Source organism: Sciurus vulgaris (genome assembly GCF_902686455.1).
Source record: "Sciurus vulgaris genome assembly, chromosome: 6".
In the NCBI taxonomy this organism is placed as follows: Eukaryota; Metazoa; Chordata; class Mammalia; order Rodentia; family Sciuridae; genus Sciurus; species Sciurus vulgaris.
Genome location: NC_136466.1, coordinates 163,929,224 through 163,949,665, shown reverse-complemented (window position 1 = coordinate 163,949,665; position 20,442 = coordinate 163,929,224). Strand labels below are relative to the sequence as shown.

General features: G+C 42.5%; 1 protein-coding gene across 6 annotated transcripts in view; it reads right to left on the bottom strand.

The window, feature by feature from the left end:
• Positions 1-20,442, bottom strand: part of CTNND2 (catenin delta 2) — a 904,448-nt gene that overhangs the window by 93,111 nt on the left and 790,895 nt on the right. For 5 of the 6 annotated variants that reach the window (XM_079145292.1, XM_079145293.1, XM_079145295.1 and 2 more), the window contains 2 exons: positions 11,226-11,300; positions 10,089-10,239 (listed from right to left, as the gene is read on the bottom strand). In XM_079145292.1, coding sequence (XP_079001418.1) covers positions 10,089-10,239; positions 11,226-11,300 — 226 coding nt within the window. The remainder of the gene's footprint in view (positions 1-10,088; positions 10,240-11,225; positions 11,301-20,442) is intronic. The other variant, XM_079145294.1, reaches the window with a different exon arrangement.

Genomic DNA, 20,442 nt, shown 5'->3' with positions numbered 1-20,442 from the left:
TGGGGGGAACCACAGCAGAGTGACTGTTCTCATCAGAAGCAATGGAGAACCCAGGACCGTGGGAGGATGATTGTAAAGTGCTGAAAGGAAAAAAAACCCAAAAAACAAAAAACCAAAAAACCCATCTCAGAATCCTATAGAGCAGAACTTCCTGAATGCCTGATGGCAAAATAAAGGTATTTTCAGACAAAACCCCCAAAGCTGAGGGAGCTCAGCTTTCAGAAGACCTGTGCTATATGAAAGAGCAGAAGGACATTCTCTGGCAGAAGAGAAATTATGCAAGGTTTACATGAATTACCCTCACTCGGCAGGAAGACATGAAGGACACTAGAAAGAAAGCAGGTGAGTCCTGAGCCGCAGTGTGCAGATGAAGAAGAGAGGAGACGCAGGAGGAGCCCCGAGGTCAAGCAGAGGGAAAAAGCCAGGGAGCCGGGAGGAAAGGGGCAGGAGGTAACCAGGGATGCCATGCTCAAAAGCCAAGACTGACAAATCCGTTAGTGGGTGAGAAGGTTAGAGCAGGGCAAGGCGAAGGACATCGCACTACGAATCACTGAGGCTCATATAGAGAAAAACAGTTTTGTTGAAATAAAAATCAGGCACCAAGTTCATTTGGTGTCATTCACATCCCAGAACATGAGTAGCCCCTAACTGGAGCCCTTTATGAAGGTCAGGGGGACACAGTGAGGTAGGAGACCAGGTGTACCCTGCACTTGACCTTCCCTGGGCTGGAGCTGGAAAGGGAAAGCACAGGAGTGATAAGAAACACAAGAAACATCCCAAGGAAGACTGGCATGACACCCGGAGGGACTTACTGCCTGGGGATAAAGAGGAGGAAGGACATAAGTCGATGTTTCCATTCATCGGTCACTGGGGAAATGGTGGAAAGCAGGAAACCAGGGCGTGGGTTAGAATTTGAGGAAGTCCACGATGGCTTGAAAGTTAGAACTATTGGGTTTGTAACATTTTTGGAGAATTAAGGTCACTCTTAAAATGGACCTGACTCATACAGACACTGGAGGTATTAGCCTGAACTTAATATTCAATTAAAAATTTAATACATCCACTTTCCATTTCATGGCTATAACTTTCCTTTCTGACAAGTAAATTAAACTGTTCAAGCCTCAAGGTGAGGGCCACGGGGATCTTTATCTTTCGTTCTGTCTTGAACACTGAATACCCTCCATGTTGATGTTGCAATATTACTGATTCTTAATTAAAAGCAGCACACTGCACATTAATGTCTGTCTGCAAGAGCCCGGTCTGTCCTCTCCCAAGTGCAGTTGAATGTATCAAATGACCCGGGTGATACAATCTGGAACTCAAAGGACATTATGTATGAAACAAGTCACTTGTTTTTTTTTTTTTTTTTCTTTTTTTAAATTGCTCTATTCTTCAAAGTCATTCATTTTTCCTGACATTGCTTAAAGATGTAATACACAAAATTGAATAGAACTTTTTATTTTATATTTAAAAAATACCAGGCTAATTCTGATAGGCAGTAAATTTTCATGAACTTTCTAGGGAATAAGAAAAAAAATCTGTGAATTTCAAATAAGTTTCAAAAAGAACCTTTAGGACATTTTGAGGAGGGGCTGTTGGAAATTGCTAGATTCTTTGCCTCTCCTCTCTTGTAACTAAACATTCCTTTGGCTCCTGTCTGAAGATGAACCAAATCAAGTTTTTCTTCTTGACACTCTGGGTTTAGGGGCAGAGACTGCTGCTGCAGTCTGAGCCATTTCACAGATGAGCACCCTGGTTGGACCCCAGGCTACCCAGAGCTGCAGGGACTGCATGCCAAGCTCCTAGCTCGTCCCTGGCTGAAGGTCCTCCTGCCTCCTGCTCAGGCTGCATGTCTCTCTAAGGTGTCCACTTCTCTTAGTGTGCACCTTCTGGGCAGAACCACCAGACGGTCTGATTTGTACACCTTTCTTATTTCTTTTTATGTTTGTTCTTCTGAGTTATGCATGACAGTAGAATGCATTTTGACATGTCATACGTACATGGAGTATAGCTTCCCATTCTTGTGGTTGTACCTGATGTAGAGTTACACTGGTTGTGTGTTCATATATGAACACAGGAAAGTCATGTCCAATTCATTCTACGCCTTTCTTTTTTAGCTAAATGCCCAGTTATTGCAGCATGATAAACACAACCAAATGTTAAGTCAGAATGATTAAAAGAATATTGTCTTTAAACTTTTAAACTTTCTTAATCCACTATTTCTCCTATAAGAGAGTAAATCTTGTAATTTCTTGCCACATGATTAAGACTTTTCTTCCTTCTTTTCTTACTTTCTTTCTTTCACAAGGAGGAGAATCCACACTTCAAAAGGAATACAATTCAAAAACATTGTCCGGCTTAAATCCTCTTTTCTATTTTTAGATTCTCAAGACCTGGTTGGGATATTTGAGGAGAACACTTTCATTTCTCCTCTTTCACTTCTCTAAACCTTTTCCTCTGAAATTGTTTGCCAGGCATAAAATGAATACCTAAATAGTCAAAATAAAGTTAAATAGATCACTTTCTATCTGCCTCTGCCTGTCTCTCTTGTGTCTGTCTCTGTCTCTGTCTTGAAGGCTATGAGCGGAGGTCCTGAATTTGAATCAACTGGAAATTTCCCATTTTGCCTTTCTCCTTATGGAGTATTTCCAAGGGATGAATCATTGAAGTCTTGTTTAATAAAATAATTATTGGCTCTTTGATTTATTTACAACTCCCCTTCCAAGGAATTCTTATCTGCCAGACCCAGCAGCCAAAATTCCCCAATAGGTGTCTAAAGTTAATTAGCAAAGAACCCCTGGTTTTACAGAAAAGGGAGGGAGTGTTCGTAAGATCAGGTTCTGGGGTCAGGAGAAGAGCACTCCAGCACAGACACCTCATCAGAAGATGGGAAGTTTCTGCCAAAGTACAGCACTTCCCTTCTGTTGGAATGTGGCTTGTGAAAATCAAGTTATTAAGGAGAGCCAGCAGAGTGCTCTGATAAATCACCTTGTCTAGGAAATCAGGTTTCTTCTTAAAACACTAATTGAAATTGCATATGTTTTAATTAAAACAACATCTGCCCTGGGCTCAAGAGCATGTTTTGAGAAGCAGAGAAGGTATGTTTCTAAAAATGTTCTCATATCTACTTAATAAAGTGAAGCTTACATATTCTCAGGAATAAAAATAGCATCCTGCCTCCCTGGGTTGCATGGAGGTTTCCAGAGCCTCAAGTCTTCCCTGGGCACAAATTCACCAGGGTCAAAAGCATAGGTAAAGAGGGTATGTAAGGTGCCTTGAGATGTGTGACCCACAAGGGGACTGCCCCCCAATGGGGTGCCCGTTCCCAAAGGGATTTTGCCACACCAAGCCCCTTGCACAAGATGGGAACATAATAAAGCACATGGTATCGGTTTTAACTGATAGGAGGCCCTCTGCTTTCCAGTTCTGCCAGGAGACGCTGTGCAGGCCACATGGTAACCCACACACAGTCAGATGACACCTGGAACTTATTTCACTCCTGGGCTGCAGAAGCTAGGCAGACCTGGAGGAATTATTTCCTGAGAAGCATTTGTAGGTATCTGTTGGTTCCCCAGAGAACATGCTCTCATGCACAATTAAGGGTTTGGGCAAAGAATATATTTCAGAGTTTGAATAAAGGTAAGTTTTTTCCTGGTATTGTATAATATACCTCTTAAAAAATTCAGCTGTGAGATCTCAAAATGAAAGGCAATGTGTACAAAGCTGGCAACTTTTAGGACAGTACTGATATGACGACGATTCCCCCCTCATCTCCCCACCTCCAACCTAGTTCTCCAAAGGAAAACCCGTTTCTCACCAAGCACATATCTGTCTGGGGAAGGGACGGTTGTCATTGATGGACAGCATTTCCACTTTCTTCATTCAATCTGTACCTTCAGTTAAGGCAGAACATTTTATGTTGTCCTCTGAATATCACCAGCAATCTTCATCTTGGAGCAGTCTTTTGAGTAGCCAGATAAAATCTGTTATATTTATAACAGATTGGGGCGAGAAAGAAAGCTAGAAAAACCTCCTGCTCTTGCTCCACTCCCTGAACCCCCAGAAAGGATGAAAGAGGTGATCTGCAAGCTTGTAGAGGGAGAGGAAGGGCAACGGAGAGTGACTCCAACAGAGAGGAGAAGATTGCCTGAACAGAAGCTCAGCTTACTGACAAAGTGGAAGGATGGTCAGCCCAATGGGACGCGTGGCTCAGAGATTATGAACATGTACAGATGTCAGAGTACTCTTCACAGAGGTCATCACAATGGAGAGAACCAACCATCCTCATGGTGATGGAGGGAGGGAGGGTTCTGCAAGCCCAGAAGGATGAGGCAAAAGCACCACAGCAACTAGGTCTGACCTCTCTTGGGCCTAGGGAGGCACCCAGGCAGCTGGAGGGATGCTCCCCGCATCCCAGTCATGGTCCACCTGTCACAAAGTGTGGCAAATGGCCACCTCCCAGGGAAGTCAAGGAAGGGTGCTATGTAGCTCTGGCAATATCACCACAGGGGTGCAGCAGCACGGCCAGCACGGAGCTCTGGCATGACTAGGTCACGTGCAGAAAGCTCTACTCTTCTCCCTCCACCGTAGTCTTGAACCTCTTCCAAGCAGCAGCAGGATGAGTTTCTTAGAGACCTGGGTTAGAGAGCATCTGAGCTCCTTTGCCAAAACAGCTCATTCATTCAGTAAGTGTGCACTGAGTGCCTCTTATGGACACAGCAAAGCGCCAGGCATTATGGAATATCAGTTAAATGCAGCCCAAATCCTAACTCTAACCTGAACCTGACCCTCCCTGCTGATTATTTCAGTGCGGACGATGCGATATATGGGTAGAAAAAAAAGAGACAATGAGATGATTGAATTACACAACAGAAATCTAAGATAAACAGAAAGGTTTGGTGGTGCTACCCACCCATGCTGAGTTCAGAGAGGGTCACCATGAGCTGAGCTTTTAGGGACAAGTAGGAGGTAGCAAGTGCAAGTTCATGTGTGCCACAGGCTTTAGTTTTGTTGGGTTTTCTTTGTTTGTTGGTAGAGGGTGGGAATTTGGCTAAAACAAACGCCTGCAGTCTTGATAAAAAATTGTCCAAGTGCTGAAACAGGTGGCATGTTGCTAAACTTGTTGAAGTGACAATATTGTAGGGCCTTTCCACCTTTTCACAGAAGCTAATTACTGCCATTCTTTTTAAAAGTCTTCCCCACTCAGAAGGATAATTAACATTTTTGAAGTTGGCAAAGAAATGTATGGATGTGCATTAACCTCAGCTACTGTGCCAGCATTAGGAATGAAAAGGTCTATCTGTAGCGTATTACCACTTACCACAGAGACATACACAAAACCATGGAAACAGCCCCGGGGGAAGAAAGGGAGAGGTAGAGTGTGTCACATTCCATTGGTGCTGCTGTATGCTCCTCCTTAGACCTGACAGGGGGAGTGACCATGTTCACAAGCTTCTTGGGAGCTTTTCCAATAACAGGGTCCAAAGAGGATGTTCTGTAACCTCAGGGGGTGTCTAGCCTACCCAACCCCTTACTCAGAGAATAATCGAGGGAGAGTTGTAATTTAAACTGAAACCCAGAAACAAGGATGGAAAAAACTGGATTCCTTCTGAAATTCTGAGTGTCTGCATGAATCTCATACTTTAAGAAGGAAATCAACTGATGTTTTTATTTTTATTAACATAAAACCCTTTACCCTAGTTAATCTTTTACTTAATTTGATTTATTATTGTTTGGCTGATTTGGTTTGTTAGAAGATGAAGGGTAGAGAAGAAAAACCTAGTTCCATCTTTCATTAGGCAAATCTTTATTAAGTCCCTACACAGACCCACACTGTTCCAGGTACATGGAACCTATCAGCAAACAAATAAGACAGTGCTCCTGGCCCTCAATGGGCTCACATTCTAGTGAGAGAAGAAGGATGAGAAATGTTACAGACAGTGTTCCTTGACTTACAATGGGAGTATTCCCCAATAAACTATGGTAAGTTGAAAATACTATAAGTCTGTAAGTCAAAGATACACTTAATGCACCTAATCTACTGAACGTCACAGCTCAGAAACTCAGCATTTCTGTAGAATATGGACTGCACCTGCTGGTGGCTGAACCAGAGCTTGCTGCTACTGTATCAAGAAAAAGGATACGACTTCAAATATCACTAGCCTGGGAAAAGACTGAGATTCAAATAGCTAAGTGCAGTTTCTACAGAACGCATATTGCTTTCACACCATGGTAAAGTCAAAAATTGTTAAGTGGAAGCATCTTAAGTTGCAACCATCTATTAGAAGGTGATCAGTGCTGTGCTGTGGAGAAAGCTTAAGTGGGAAAGGAGGCAGGTGGGATGCTGCTTAAGTGGGAAAGGACGCAGGTGGGATGCTACTTACGGTGGTCAACAAGACTTCTCTTGGGAATGTAACATTTGGGTTAGGGTTAGGGTTAGGGAGGTAAGAGAGGGAAGAGGACTGCTGGTGGAGGGAGCAGCAGGTTCAGAGGTCCCAAGGGAGGGTCTTGGCTCCTGTGATAAAGGGAATGCAGTGATCCAATGTCCACAGCAAGGCACTGCTGTGGAGAGGCACAGAAGGGGAGGCTGTGTGGGTAGTAGGGAGCTGGATCTGACAGAGTTGCATCTGTCTTGTGAAGACCTAGTTTGGACAGTGATGAGGAGGATTTGGGATGAAGAAATGACATGCTCTGATTCAGGTTCAAATAGGACCACTCTGCTGCTGCACAAGTAACTGTACAGGTAGAAGGTGGCTGTACAGAGACTTGGTACGAGGCCACCGTAAGAACCTGGGAGAGATGATGGGAGATCTGGACCAGGGAGAAAGCCATGAAGATGCTGACAAGTGTCGGATTCTGGGGCAACCCAGAAGGATGACTTGATTTGTTGATGGATTGGATATGAAAGTGGGGTGGATGTGAGTTGAAGACGACTCCAAGGTGTCCTTCCTGGGCATAAGGACAACTGGCCATTTGCTGTTATGGGGAGATTGTGGAAAGGTCAAGTCTGTGGATAATTCACACCCAGTGGACACGTGGGCAGAATGCTGGCCATGAGACTGGGATCATGCCAGAGAGATTGGACTGGGAGTCATCGGCATATATATGACCTTTAAAGACATGAAATCAACTGACATCACCAAGACTTTCAGTGAGAGTTGATAGGAGAACAACTTCACATTCACTTTCTTTTCTTCTTGTTCTAGGTTCAAAGTAACTGCAGTTTTATTTTGAATGTATAAAGTTATTCATATCATTTTTCTACAAAAATCACTACTATAATACAATATTTAAAGAGTTAGTAAAAGTCACATTTCCTTTCTTCTAAGAAAATCTAATGTTTTTTTTAAAATTCAGCTCTTCTCATTCAAGAAAAAAAGTTATTGATTCTATAAAGCCCATGATTTAGATATTTTCACTTGTGCTTCTAAATGACTGGATCCATTTCCTGTCTGGTGACATTTGATAGTAAAAGCTTAATTTAACATGAGCAATATGGGGCTCCAAATGTTCCTGCCTCACAGAGAGAACTAGATAACTGGCTTTTGAGAAAGAAGAGATGCCTAGGAGCTAGAAAACCAATCAATAGTTCACTATTTTGTTATATTTTAATCCACCAAAAGAAATAAAACACACAAGCTCACAATAGCCAGTAGTTAGCACCCAGGCAGTAGACTGATTAGCTATTGATTTTTCCTCCATGTTACAGAGAGAGAGGATTTTATCGGAAACCCCAGTGCTATCCTGTCCAAGGGAAAGAAAAGTGTATATGGAGAGGGTACTTTGACCTTTTGAGCTAATGACCTAGTTTAAATATACAGAATATACTTAATTCACAAAATTTTAAATTAAACTCAAACTAACTATACATATCAAATTGCAAGTTTATTTCCTGCCTTTTTTTCCCCCTTTTATACCAGGATTGAACCCAGAGGTGCTTAATCACTGAGACACATCCCCAGCCCATTTTACTTTTTATTTTGAGACAGGGTCTTGCTAAGTTGCTTAGGGCATTGCTAAGTTGCTGAGGCTGTCTTTGAACTTGTGATCCTCTGGCCTCAGCCTCCTGAGCCACTGGGATTACAGGCATGTGCCTTTTAACACATTGCAAGCACAATGAATAGAATTTATTAGATACAGATTTGAAGTCTTGTTTCACTGTGAATAAATGGCTAAAAATTTGCAAATACTTTGGTTTTCATTGGAGGATCTGCTGAGTATTATAGATGGGCAGGAAAAGTGTCTGGTTCCCAGATAAAGGGTTTAGTATATCATGCCTGGTCATCCAGCAGCTCAGGAATGGAGTGTTGCTCCTTGGTACACTCATATCCCATTTCTCCCAGTTCCCCAGAGGCCACAAGTAGGCTGTATGTTGGCCACAGTAGTTGGCCCGGCCTCCAGATGCTGTCCACTGGCACCTGCTACCTGCTCAGTCTGCCAGACTGTGCTCTCTAAACTGACTGACCAGCAACCCTACAGGAATAATCTCAATACCAGATGCTTATCCATCAGGTCAATGGTCCATGGGGACTAGGGTGGTTTCCCGCCAAGTTTCTGTGAGGTCATCCTTCCCCACATATCAATCAGCTTGATCTCATCTACAAAGAGAAAGGCACTAGGAGTCTTTCTGACCTGGGCTCCTACCACTCACTCTACCAGACACATCAGATCCCCTGAAGACCTTTCACCCACTGTCTCCTTCCCAGCTCCAATCTAGGGAGCTGTCTGCAGAAACTGCCCCTTCACATTGGAGTTTCTTCCCCCTAAATATCTACATGGCTATCTGCTTCCCTTCAGTCTCTGCTCAAGGGTTTCCTTCCAACCATGCTACACTGACCTTTCATATAGAATTACAACATTAAGCTGGATATCCACAAATAGAAGAATGAAGCTGGACCCTTACCTCACACCATATACAAAAAAATGAACTAAAAATGAATTAAATATCTAAACAAGAGACTTGAAACTATAGAACTCATGGAAGAAAATGGGAAAATCTACACAATATCAGTCCAGGCAATGGTTTTCTGTATTTGACCCCAAAAGCTCAGGCAATGACACAAAAATAGACAAATGGGATTATAACAAATTGAGCAAAGGAAAGGAAATAATTTTACATGGTTTCATGTACCTGAAAGGTCCAGAGCAGGACACCCCACAGACAGGAAGCAACTTGGCTCGGTGGCTGGGAGGCTGGGAGAAGGGGAGGTAGGGGGACTGTTTAAGGGACATGGCTGGTCCTTTGGGTGCTGAAAATGCTCTGGAACTTGACGGAGGTGCTGGTTATACAACACTGGGAATGTACCAAATGGCACCGGAACTGTAGAAAGGTTAACTTTGTGTTATGTGAATTAAAAAAGGACCTGCCACCTTTCCAATCCCAGCCTCCTTTACCCTGCCCCATCCTCCCTGTAAACCTTCCTAAGACACTGTGTGCTTCATTTCTTGATTTGACATCTCCCCTCTCTTGAATGCAAACACCACAAGAGCAAGACTTTTGTTAGTCTGACTCATTGACATAAATCTCTGGGCCTAGAACTGGCCTGGAGTGAAGCAGGTTATAAATACATGTTTGTTAAATAAATATGTGAGTGTATTACCTCTTTAAAGAATCTACAATAAAAGATCCTCAGTATCTCATGGGGAGGTGGTTTAGAAAAAAAGTAGGATTAAAGATTCAGTATGGGCTCATCCAAAAGAAATCAAAAATAGAAATGGGGAGCAAAGGGATGTGTCCCCCATCAGGATTCCTCAGCTCACAGGTGGGAGTAAACACAGTCTTCTGAGAGAGACTCAGAAGTCCCTTTTCTGAGAGACTCAGAAGACTGGGACAGGATGAAGTGCTCAGCATGCGGCCAGTTTTTAATTTGCAAGGACGAAAAATGGCAACAAGACCACCTTTCCCTCTAAGTTGTAAAAGATTAATTAGTTCATTGGAATTGAAGCAGAAGACCCAGAAAACATGAGGCTGCTAATAAATGCACCGCTTCGGCTCATATATGTGGCACCATATGTGGATTTCACCATGCACACCCCACAAGAAAGCATTTTCATTGAGAAGCTGGGGCTCCGTGATTCAGAGGACATACCGATGAGTTCCTTGTTTCTGACGTCCAAGGCCATGTTCCGGAGTGCTGTGGCCACCGCACACACCACACGGTCATTGTCTATCCGGAGCAGCTCCACAAGAATGGGCAGGCCTTTTTCTTTTCGGACAGCAGCTCGGATATATACTGACCACTGCCAAAAGAGGGAAGGCAAAGGACTTTAGGAACAGAGGTGGAAAACCCCGTGAGCAAATATCATGGGTGGGATTCAAACAGCTGTTTACAGGAGCCAAAAAGGATGAATTACCAAGACCTAGTTGCAGAATAGGTTGAACAAGTTAGACATGCATTTAAAGACTGAACTTTTTTTCCCCTTCAACATAAGGTAAAGGTTTCAGGGTTAATCCATGAACCACACTTCGCTTCTATTACACAGTATTTCCGGCACTTGAGTTTGAAAGCCATCGGTGGGGTGTGCTTAATGCTTTAAGATGTGGAGAGTTGGGACAGGCAGGACTGGCCATTCTCAATAAGAGGATTAAAAAAAGAACCACCAAAAAGTAGAAAGTGGGATGAGTTGAACATGGTGACTTTGCAAAGGAGTTCTGAATTTGGAGGTGGGGCAGAGAGATCAGCTGCCAAACACAAAGAAGAGTAAAAGTCCTTTGCCGAGCAGTAAAGAGAAAAGGTAGGGGGGAGGGGGTAAACACAACATTTACAGTGAAAACTGTACATTTTTTTAAAAAAAGATAAACATCAAAATGCATTTTGTTCAGGGTCATAATTCAATGTCTTACTTATAAAGTAAGACATAAAAAATTTTGCGGGGGGGATTGGCAGTCACAGGCCTTAATGGAACAGTTAATGTTTCAAACTGAATTGTATAGGCAGTATCAGAAAAATAAAGCATTCAGATTCAGATTCATTTAACAAATATGTGCTTTTCATACATGTGCATACATGCTTTACATTCTTCTGTAGTGTCCCAATAAATAACTGACATATGTAAGGGTTGGATCGGTTGCAATTTCATTTGTGATCTGAGAAAACTGCATTCACGGAATGAGGTTTTGGATTCTGAGGGAGTCCTCCTGGGACCAGTCCTCCCCACCCCTCCCCCGCGGGCCCTCTCCACCCTCCTTCCCCCATAAGGGCAGGCACCCCAGAGCTGGCTCTCACCTGTGGCAGGCAGGGAGCCCCCTCTGGCAGTGAACGTAGGGCATACGCCATGCCTGCCACATCCTCAGCCCAGCCCTGCATGAAATATGAGATTAAAAAAACAAACAACTTCATCCTGTCCTACGTTAGAAGTCACATTCACATAGTTTCTTATCACCATCATCCAATAATGCACGGTTTTCTCCTGCCCCTGTGTGTCCTCGAGCTCAGGAAGCCTGAGGGGTAGGCAAGCAGACAGAACCCACTGAGACATCTCTTGGTTGCAGAGAACTATTTTATAGCCCCACCCTTAGAGAGCAGAGAGATGGCTGTCCAGGAGTCTGAGGAGTGGAAAAGCACCAAGGATTGAAGCTGCGTGTTAGGATTCAGATGTCTGGTCTGACATCCTTCCCAGGAGGATAAACCGTCCCCTGGTACCAAGGCCCACTGCACTGGTGCATTCAACCCACATTCTGCAAATGACTTCCCTGCCTGCAGCACCCAGCCCAGAACAGACTTCAAGCCTGCGCTCAGGCAGCCCACTTATGGTTGGCTCATGCTTAAAACCATGGAGGGAAGCTGGAAAAAGGAAGGAACAGAATGGAAGTCAGAGCGCAGTGTCAACCTGGACATATTCAAAGTGAGCATCAACCGTAAATCGTAACACTGGGGAGATATTCTCCACCTGGGGCACCGCAGGGGTGCTCCTGGCGACTTAGGCAGGCTGAAGTAGGATCTCCAGCCGGCCCTCTTCTCTGGTACCACTTCTTTCCAGGCCCGTGCCACCTGCTTATGCATTTGACTTCTCCAAACCTCAGGGAGGTCAGCATTAACATTTTGTAGATGAGGAAATTTATACACAAAGATGTTAACTAATGTAGCCACAGGAGTCACCCGCGAAGCTGACCCTGGGTCCTGCTTCTCCTTCCTTTTTGCCTAAGCCTCCATGCTCGGCCTCTCAGACACTGCCCACTCCCTCTCCATCCCCCTACAGACTCAGGAGAACTGAAGTGAGCCAAGAAGGAACAGTCATGGCTTTGTCCTTTTTGGAACTCTCCCTCCCATGTTGGATGGAAAGATGATTTGGTGTTTGGAAAGTAATGAGAGTTCTTCAGCTTTGATAAGAAGTGATTTGAGAATAACAAAAATGAAAGAATGGTCATGTAGTGCCCTCAGTATGTCTGAGTCATGGAAACACATTTTTGATATGAGAAAATGGTCCACAGTAATATGTTCTCCCTAAATGAGAAGGATAACAATGGGTCTGGCACTTGACTTAACGATGCATGGAAATGACTTTTACTTAGCACCTTTGAGTTGTATGTGAGTATTTGTGTTTGTATGGGAGATTTCTAGTATCACCACAGCGTATGGCAACTCCGAATAAATCACTTAAATTACATCAGTAAATGGATGGAGTTGGAGAATATCATGCTAAGTGAAATAAGCCAAGAAACCAAAGGCCAAATGTTTTCTCTGATATGCTAATGCTAATTCACAATAAGAGTGGGGATAGGGAAGAATAGAGTTACTTTATGTAGAAGGGAGTGAAGGGAGGGGAAGGATAGTAGATGAAACAGACATTATTACCTCATGTACATATATGACTGCATGACCGATGTGGTCCTAGAATATGTACAATCAGAAAAATGAGAAATTACACTCTATTTATTTATGATCTGTCAAAATGTGTAAATGCATTCTACTGTCAAGTATAACTAATTAGAACAAAAAAACATAAAATAAAAAATTTAAAAGAAATTTTAAAAAGATGTTGCAAATTTGTAAAACATTCATACAGCCTATGTGCACAATGTCAAGGTTCATTCCCAAGGTCTCTATCTTAACTGCTATGAGTCATGTGCCCTTTTCTCTATGTCTTCACTCTTATGACAGTGTTACTCCTATTGTGGTTTTGATTAAAACTCTTGGCAACTGGTACACTTTTCTAGCCGCTACAGAGTCTGCTCTGGAGACCACAGAGTAGGGGTGGTGGCGTGACTTGCTCATTTGGAGAATGCGCTTGTGGTCCCAGTGTGGCAAGGGATAGCCCCTGAGGGTTTCTGTGGGCTTACATGGGTAGGGTGTATAAGTCAACAGAGGAGGGGCTACAGGCAAGAGCTGTAAAGGGGTCACTTGGCCAGGAAGCAGGCCACACATAAGAATGTGGGCTTGGAGGGGATGCAGTCACATATCAGGGGAGCTGAGCATCGAGGGATGCGGGTGCCAGCCAGCTGAACACAATGGTCCAGAGCTGGCTCAGTCACCAATCAGCACATCCATGTGTGTCCTAGACAAGGGGCAGCACAGGACAGAGGTGATTCCAGACTGAGAAATGGAACCAATTGATGATCCGGTCCCCATTTCCTCTGTAGGATGTCCCTCTAAGACCCCCAAATTCAGCTTCCACTGCTGAGGATAAGGATAGGATGAGGGCTGACAGCAGAAATGGAGTCATGCTTTATGCCTGAAGGGACTGCAAAGCAGCTGTTGGTTGATCGTACCTAGAAATGTCTGTTTTTTCTTTCCCTTCTCCACCCCACACCCCAAACCTTTTTTTTTCTTTTTTAAATCGCTTAAAACAAGGGCTCAGAGGTTAACCTACAGTAAACTGTGCAAAACCAAGTTTACTCACACATGCAACTGTGTTGGACACATTTCCTCACTGTATGTATTGAGGGTTCGGTGATGACGTCAGGTCAATGTTTTTAACCCCGTAAGTCCAGGCTGCTTCTCTCTCATGTGGATTTTGAGGGGCTTGATTTTGAAAAATTGCAGCCTGGCTATAAACACAACTGATAGCTATAATTTTTCTAAAAATCTCTCCCCTGCTTACGATGAGGCAATTCGATTTAAGCTGATTTATGTCCCTAAAAGGAGATTAACATTGTAATTTAGCTTTTCCCTCTTTAAATCCCAACAATTTACTAAGTAACTAAAGATAATGCTCTCCTTTAAGTACAAAATAGCCTGTTCTGAGGCTGAACCCATTATACTGCTAAAATTCTGAATTTGTTGATTAATTTTCTATTCTTTATGAGTACTCTTGCTTTAGAAGTATCTGAAATTAAATGCTTTCCCGTTAAATGAGCATTTTCCCACTGATTTTATTAAATTAGCCATTTCCCCACTTTTCCTTCTTCCCTCCCTAATGCCTCTCTCTCCTTCTCTCTCTCTCTCTCTCTCTCTCTCTCTCTCTCTCTCTCTCTCTCTCTCTCTCTCTCTCTCTCTCCTTTCCCCTTCCTTCCTTTCTTTTTTGTGGTAATGGGTTTGTTCTTAGGAATTCACACTTCCCAAGTAAACCCTCAATACTGAGCTACATCCCAATCCCTACTTTTAAAACATATTTTACTTTTGAGACAGGGTTTTGCTAAGTAGCCCAGGCTGGTCTTCAACTTGTGTGTGATCCTCCTGCCTCAGCCTCCCACATGGCTGGGGTTGTAGGTGTGCACACTGTGCATAGCTCCCCACTTTTTCTTCTGACATGGAAAAGAAAGGTCACATTTCAAAACTTAACTCTTCTAAATATAATTTAATCTTTCAGAAGAATTTTAGCATCTTATGGTGTCACGGGTCACAATGTGTTCAAAGTCCCATGCTATACGATGAGAAATGCATACAGTGAGTTAGGTATGGATGGCTGGGGATTCTAAAATGTGCTGCTGAATTGATTTACAATACCGTGTTATTTACCATGGCACCTTGTTCCCATGATAAGAGGGCAGAAATCATCCCCTCAAAATTATTTATTCTACCTTATCTCTCTGGAATTTACTACAAAGCAATGTACTAAATATTTTTTGCTGCACGCGTCACATTGTCTTGTTTTATTATTAGAACCTGAATTGCCAAGGTTTTGAGGTTGAAAGTGAACTCTGTTTGGTGGCTGCTATAGGATTTATGAAGCAACTTGTATCAGCACAAGGCCCTTCCTATGACAGGTTTCTCTGCAGTGAACATGTGAGTCGGGTGTCAGCTCTTTAAATTCAGTGTAATCTTTTAGGATCGTGCAGCTTTCTTTTCAAAATTCCAAAAATCTGTTTAATAAAGTGGTATCTCTAATCAGGAGGACTAGTGAAAAATTTCCTTATGTTTGCAAAGCAATAAATCAATTTAATACATACAAATCTTTGTTATGTTAATGGTAGTTACAGTACGTTTAAAGTGTTGTTTGTCTGACTATATATTTAAATGTGAATCAGGTTAGTGCCAATGCTGACTTTTATTGCATGTATTCATGTAATGTTGAAAATATGAGTTTCTAGTCAATAGGGTTTCTTGGGGGAAATAGCATTCTGATGTGCTTTCATGGTAAGAAGAGATAAAGAAGGTCAAGCTGGAGCAAGAGAGACCCAGAGGAAGCATTTGCTAAACAAATAAGAACAACTGCACATGTTTTCCCAGCTAGGCTATCTCAAGAATCAGTGATGTTCAATTAAAAAAAAAAAAAAAAAAAAAAAAAAAAAAAAAAAAAAAAAACTAGTCTTTAAAAATGAACCTTTCTGAACACAGGAAGTTTTTATTTATTTTTTATTGTGACTGCTATCAAATATTGGAGATGTCATCATTGTGTGTGACTGGCATCTAGAAATGCCTTTTGGTGAACTAAGAGTGGCTCCGTTAGAGAGGAGGCCTGGTGGGCTTGGAGATGAAGGCTGCCTTAGATCTGATTCTGAGTCTCCTGTGTTTGTTTCACGACTGCACTGTGTGAGCACACGGTCGAGGTGATTGACAGGATGGAGGTTCAGCTGACGCTGCTGACGTCCCGCCCTTCAAGCAGTGGAGACGCTGATGGGCAGGGGCAGGCTCCCAGCCACTGCATTCCCAGACATGGCGGATTCAGCTCTATTTTTTATTCAATACCTGATAAAAATAATTCAGTTGTTTCTTCTTCTTGCTTATTAGAAACCAGGTTGGAAAACTTTTCCTTTAATATATCTACTTTTTTTTTTCTTTTGTCTTATTAAACATAGTACCTCATGGGTAGATGGGGTAGACTTCACATTTTTCTTTTAAATCCAGGAAACATTCTACTTTGGAGATAGTAAACTATTTCTTCCTTTTGGTGGGGAGGGGGAAATCTGAAACTTGACCTTAAGGCACAGTCTGGAGGGATCATGCGGATGAGGACACCTGGTCTTGCATGTACAAAGCAGAGTTTTTGTAGAAGCCCAGTCAGCTGACTCAAGTGCAACTCTTTTACTAAGATAGCAAGTGCTTAATTTTGTAACATGAATATATTAGCAAATCCTTGTCCCATTAGAAGAAAGAACTTTATTTTTCTTGAATCTGGATTTAGATCACCTTTCTGCAAATTCTTGTTTGTTGTTGGTGGAGTAGGACTTAGAGAAGTATCTGTCTTCTGGTGGCCAGGAGTGGAGCCCAGATTACAAGTAAAGACACACATACAGGTGTGACTGGCTTTGACAACAGGACATTTCCTGTGACCAATTTGAGTGTCTCAGGTTATTTCTCTCTTCCTGCTGGTGGGTGGTGGTGACGTGGGCAGTTCAGTGAGCCACATGTTGAAGATGACAGAGCAGCTCTCAGTGTAGGTGAATTAGTTCCCGGAGGGGGGCTTCCTGCCTCCAACTCCTGCTCTCCCTCTGATGCCAGTAGAGAAAGGGACGTCTGTGTTCCATCTTGCTTGGGCCCTTGCATGTTTGGAAGTCCTTTTGGTATGGCAGCTGGTATTTCCCTAAAGAATGAGCTGTACTAGAGTACTAAAAGGAACTTAAATCACTGACTCCTAGTCCTGAGGTTTTGACCAGTGAGGTTGGGAGTGAGCCTCCTCCTGCCCTACACTTCCTTGTCAAGGTGACTTCAGGGTCACCCTGGATCTGCACACACTCTGCGCACAGTGAATATAATGGCTATCTGAACTCTTTACTCACATGTTTACTATATTATAAGGGAAGAGACCAAGTCATATTGGTCTCTTTTTCTCAACTGTCGTCCAGTTTCTGGCCCATAGTAGGAGATTTTTTTACATGTTTAATTGGTGAGAGAAGATGTCAGGTTGGTTTACAGCATCAAGTGCTTCCTTATTGAACGCAGCATTCTCCTCTGAAAGGATCTATGCAAAAAGGATGGAAGCCGCTGTGGCTGATGGGGCCAGCGGGGTCTGACCACAAAGGAACTGCTAAGGTTCCAAGTGGGAGGGACATGCACCCCTTCACTGTGGCCCCTGTGTGGGGCTGGAGCCTTTGACTCAGGGCTTCTGCATGCTTGCTGTTCTCCAGGCCAAGGCAAACAGAGTGCTGGGTGACACATGGCAGGCCACCGGTTCTCTGAGTGTGCTGCACAATTCAGGTGACGTTTTATGTTAGAATGTCTCTGGTGCCGCTGTTCAGGTGAGGAACAATGCCCGTGGCCAGCTGAGGCCAGGTTCTCATCAGGCTTGGAAGGAGTTCATTTATAGCTAGCTCTATAGCTGCTCTATGTAATTGGTGACCTGGACGTTTCCTTCAGGGACACGGTGCCTCTGCTAGGTACCAAACCAAGACCAGCTTACTACGGGAGGAGTGCAGCAGTTCCCTGTTTCCCTCTCTCTTCCCCCTGCCTTACACTCATGGGAAATGTGCTGCTTCATTTTCGCAGGTTTGCAGGAACACAGGTTCCCCCGCCCTCTGGCTACTTCCCTTTCTTACTGATTTTGAAAAATTTGATGATGATGCACCTTGTTATGATTTCTTCATGTTCCTGAGTTTGGGATTCTTTGAACTGCTTGGATCTGGGAATTTATAGTTTTTTTCATTAAACTTGGAAAATTTTCAATCTTTATTCCTTCAATTGTTTTTGGTCCTCTTGCTGCTCTCTCTGTCCTCTCATTTGGAGACTCCAAATATCAATCGATGTTCAATAACAATCTGTATGCTTTTTTTTTTCTTTTTTCTCTCAGTTTTTCATTTGAGATAATTTCTATTTCCATTTTCCAGATCACTAATCTTTTCTTCCATAGTGTCTAATCTGTAGATGTCTAATGTGGTTTTTTTTTTTTTTTTCATTTTAGGCATTGTACTTTTAACTCTAGTTTTATTTCATTCCTTTATATATGTTCTGTTTCTATTTAATGTTATGAACCCATACAATGTAGTTATAAAAAATTTCTGTTTGTATATACCACATTTTCTTTATCCATTCATCTGTTGAAGGGCCCTACAACATGTATTATCAGAAAAATGAGAAATCATACCCCACTTATGTATGATTTATCAAAGTGCATAAATGCATCTTCTGTCATGTATAACTAAGTAGAACAAATAAAAGAAATTTAAAAAACATTCCTGTTTGCCAGTTTCAACTCCATCACTTCTAAGCTGGTTTCTCATTATGAATTGTAACAGGGTAATTTTCAACTGTATGCCAGACATTCTTAAATTTAATTTATTGGATTCTGGATGCTCTTGTATTCCCATAGATATTTTAAAGCTTTGTTCAAGAATGGAATTAATTTACTTGGAAAATATTGATGCATTTGGATCTTACTTTTAAGATTCAATAGTTCTGTGTTATTATTCCTCATATGGAGGCAAGACCCTGAGGTTTTCCTGTTTGTCTTTTAGAAACACACTTTACACCCAATCTGTGTAAGTGCCAAATTTTACTCTCTTGTAATTTCAGATGATTTTCTCCAGACTAGGTGTTTCCCTCATAATCATGTGCTGATGGTTCTCTACTTGGTAGCAGAGGGGGATCCTCTGTGTATCTCCAGGTCTATGACCCCTAGTCACCTTGATCTCCCCAGATTCCCGGCTCCATCGTGTCCAAGCACAGTGTTTGCAGGCTTTTCCAGGATCTCAGTCCTTATGCATGGCTTAGAGAGCTGAGGCCTTCAAGGGCTCATCCTGTTTGTTTCCTGTCTCTGGAGATCACTATCCTTCCTTGACTAATGCTTAGTGTCTTACCAAAAATCCACTGTTTCATCTATTTCTGTTTTATAGTCATTATAGGGTAAATCAGAGCTCTGTCACTCCATCTTGGTATCTCAGGTGGAAGTGGAAGTTCCTTTGGTTTAGTGGTTTCTATAACTTCAGGATGGAGTTCTGCAACTTAGGATTTCAGAAATCAGATGAAATCAATGACCAACAACAACAAAAAGAATGGGTCCCCTAGCAAGGTGATGAGGATGCGGACAGGTGTGGCCCTTGGGTGGGTACCTCCACAGTACTTCTTTTAGGGAGGAAATTGCTGAGTTAGGTGTGGTTGTGGGCCTGCTCCTCCCATAGTCTGCTCCTTGGGTTGGGCTTCTTGTCCTGCTTTGGGCTGAACATCATCTCTGCTCAGAGTACTGTCTCCAGGAGGCTTCCGATGGGGCAGAGTCCCTAGATACCCTGGTGCTTACTCTGGCCCAGTTCTAGTTGACGAGGCATGATGCTTTGTGCCCCACTTTCCTCACAATCTTTCAAAACTCTGTTTCTTTGCATTTAAACCTCTTGCCTTTACTCATGCTGTTAACTGGGAGAAAGGCAATTCACTGTGTCTTAGGTCAAACCATGGTCTTAACTTCTCTTTGTTGCACTTCATAATTTTCCCTGGTTCACTTCTGCACAATACACTGAGCACTAAGCTATGCTAAGTTCAGTGTCCTTCCTTAGGCTATTGTCCCTGTTTCTAAGGACAAGTCTTGAATTTCCCAGTTCCCTTATATTTTTTTATTCAATTGGACCACATGGTCACAGATTCTCCTTCCTTCTTCACTAAGTTTATATTGCTATCATGTTAGCTCATTAAATACTGACATATTCTTTGCCAAATATCCTTTTCTCCTATCTTATTTTTAAAAGCAATGGGAGAATATTCACATTTTAGGGGGGAAATTGAAATGACAAAGATACCTAAAGTGTTTGACTTCATAGCCAGTACAGATGTGTTTCTGTAATTCAATCCCTGGGTTTTCATAAAACTCAATTACAAAAGAAATATTCACAAATGGAGTGAAAGAGCATTCATTCACATTCTGGAAATCTTCAAGCTACCTCTATCCAATTGTTTTAATATTCAGCAACAAACAAAATCATTGTACTGTAAATGAGAAAAAGGTAACTGATGTCTATGTCGGCTATGAAAAACATTTATCACTTTGCTTCTGAATAATGCCATTATCTTCTTCTGATGCTCATAAACCAAGTAATGAGTGTTTTAAACTTTAAAAAGTGTTTAGGGCCATTATGAAGAGCTAGTTTGCTAGTCAATTTGTCACAGAAAAAAAGAGTGTGCATGCTCTTCCCATAAAGGA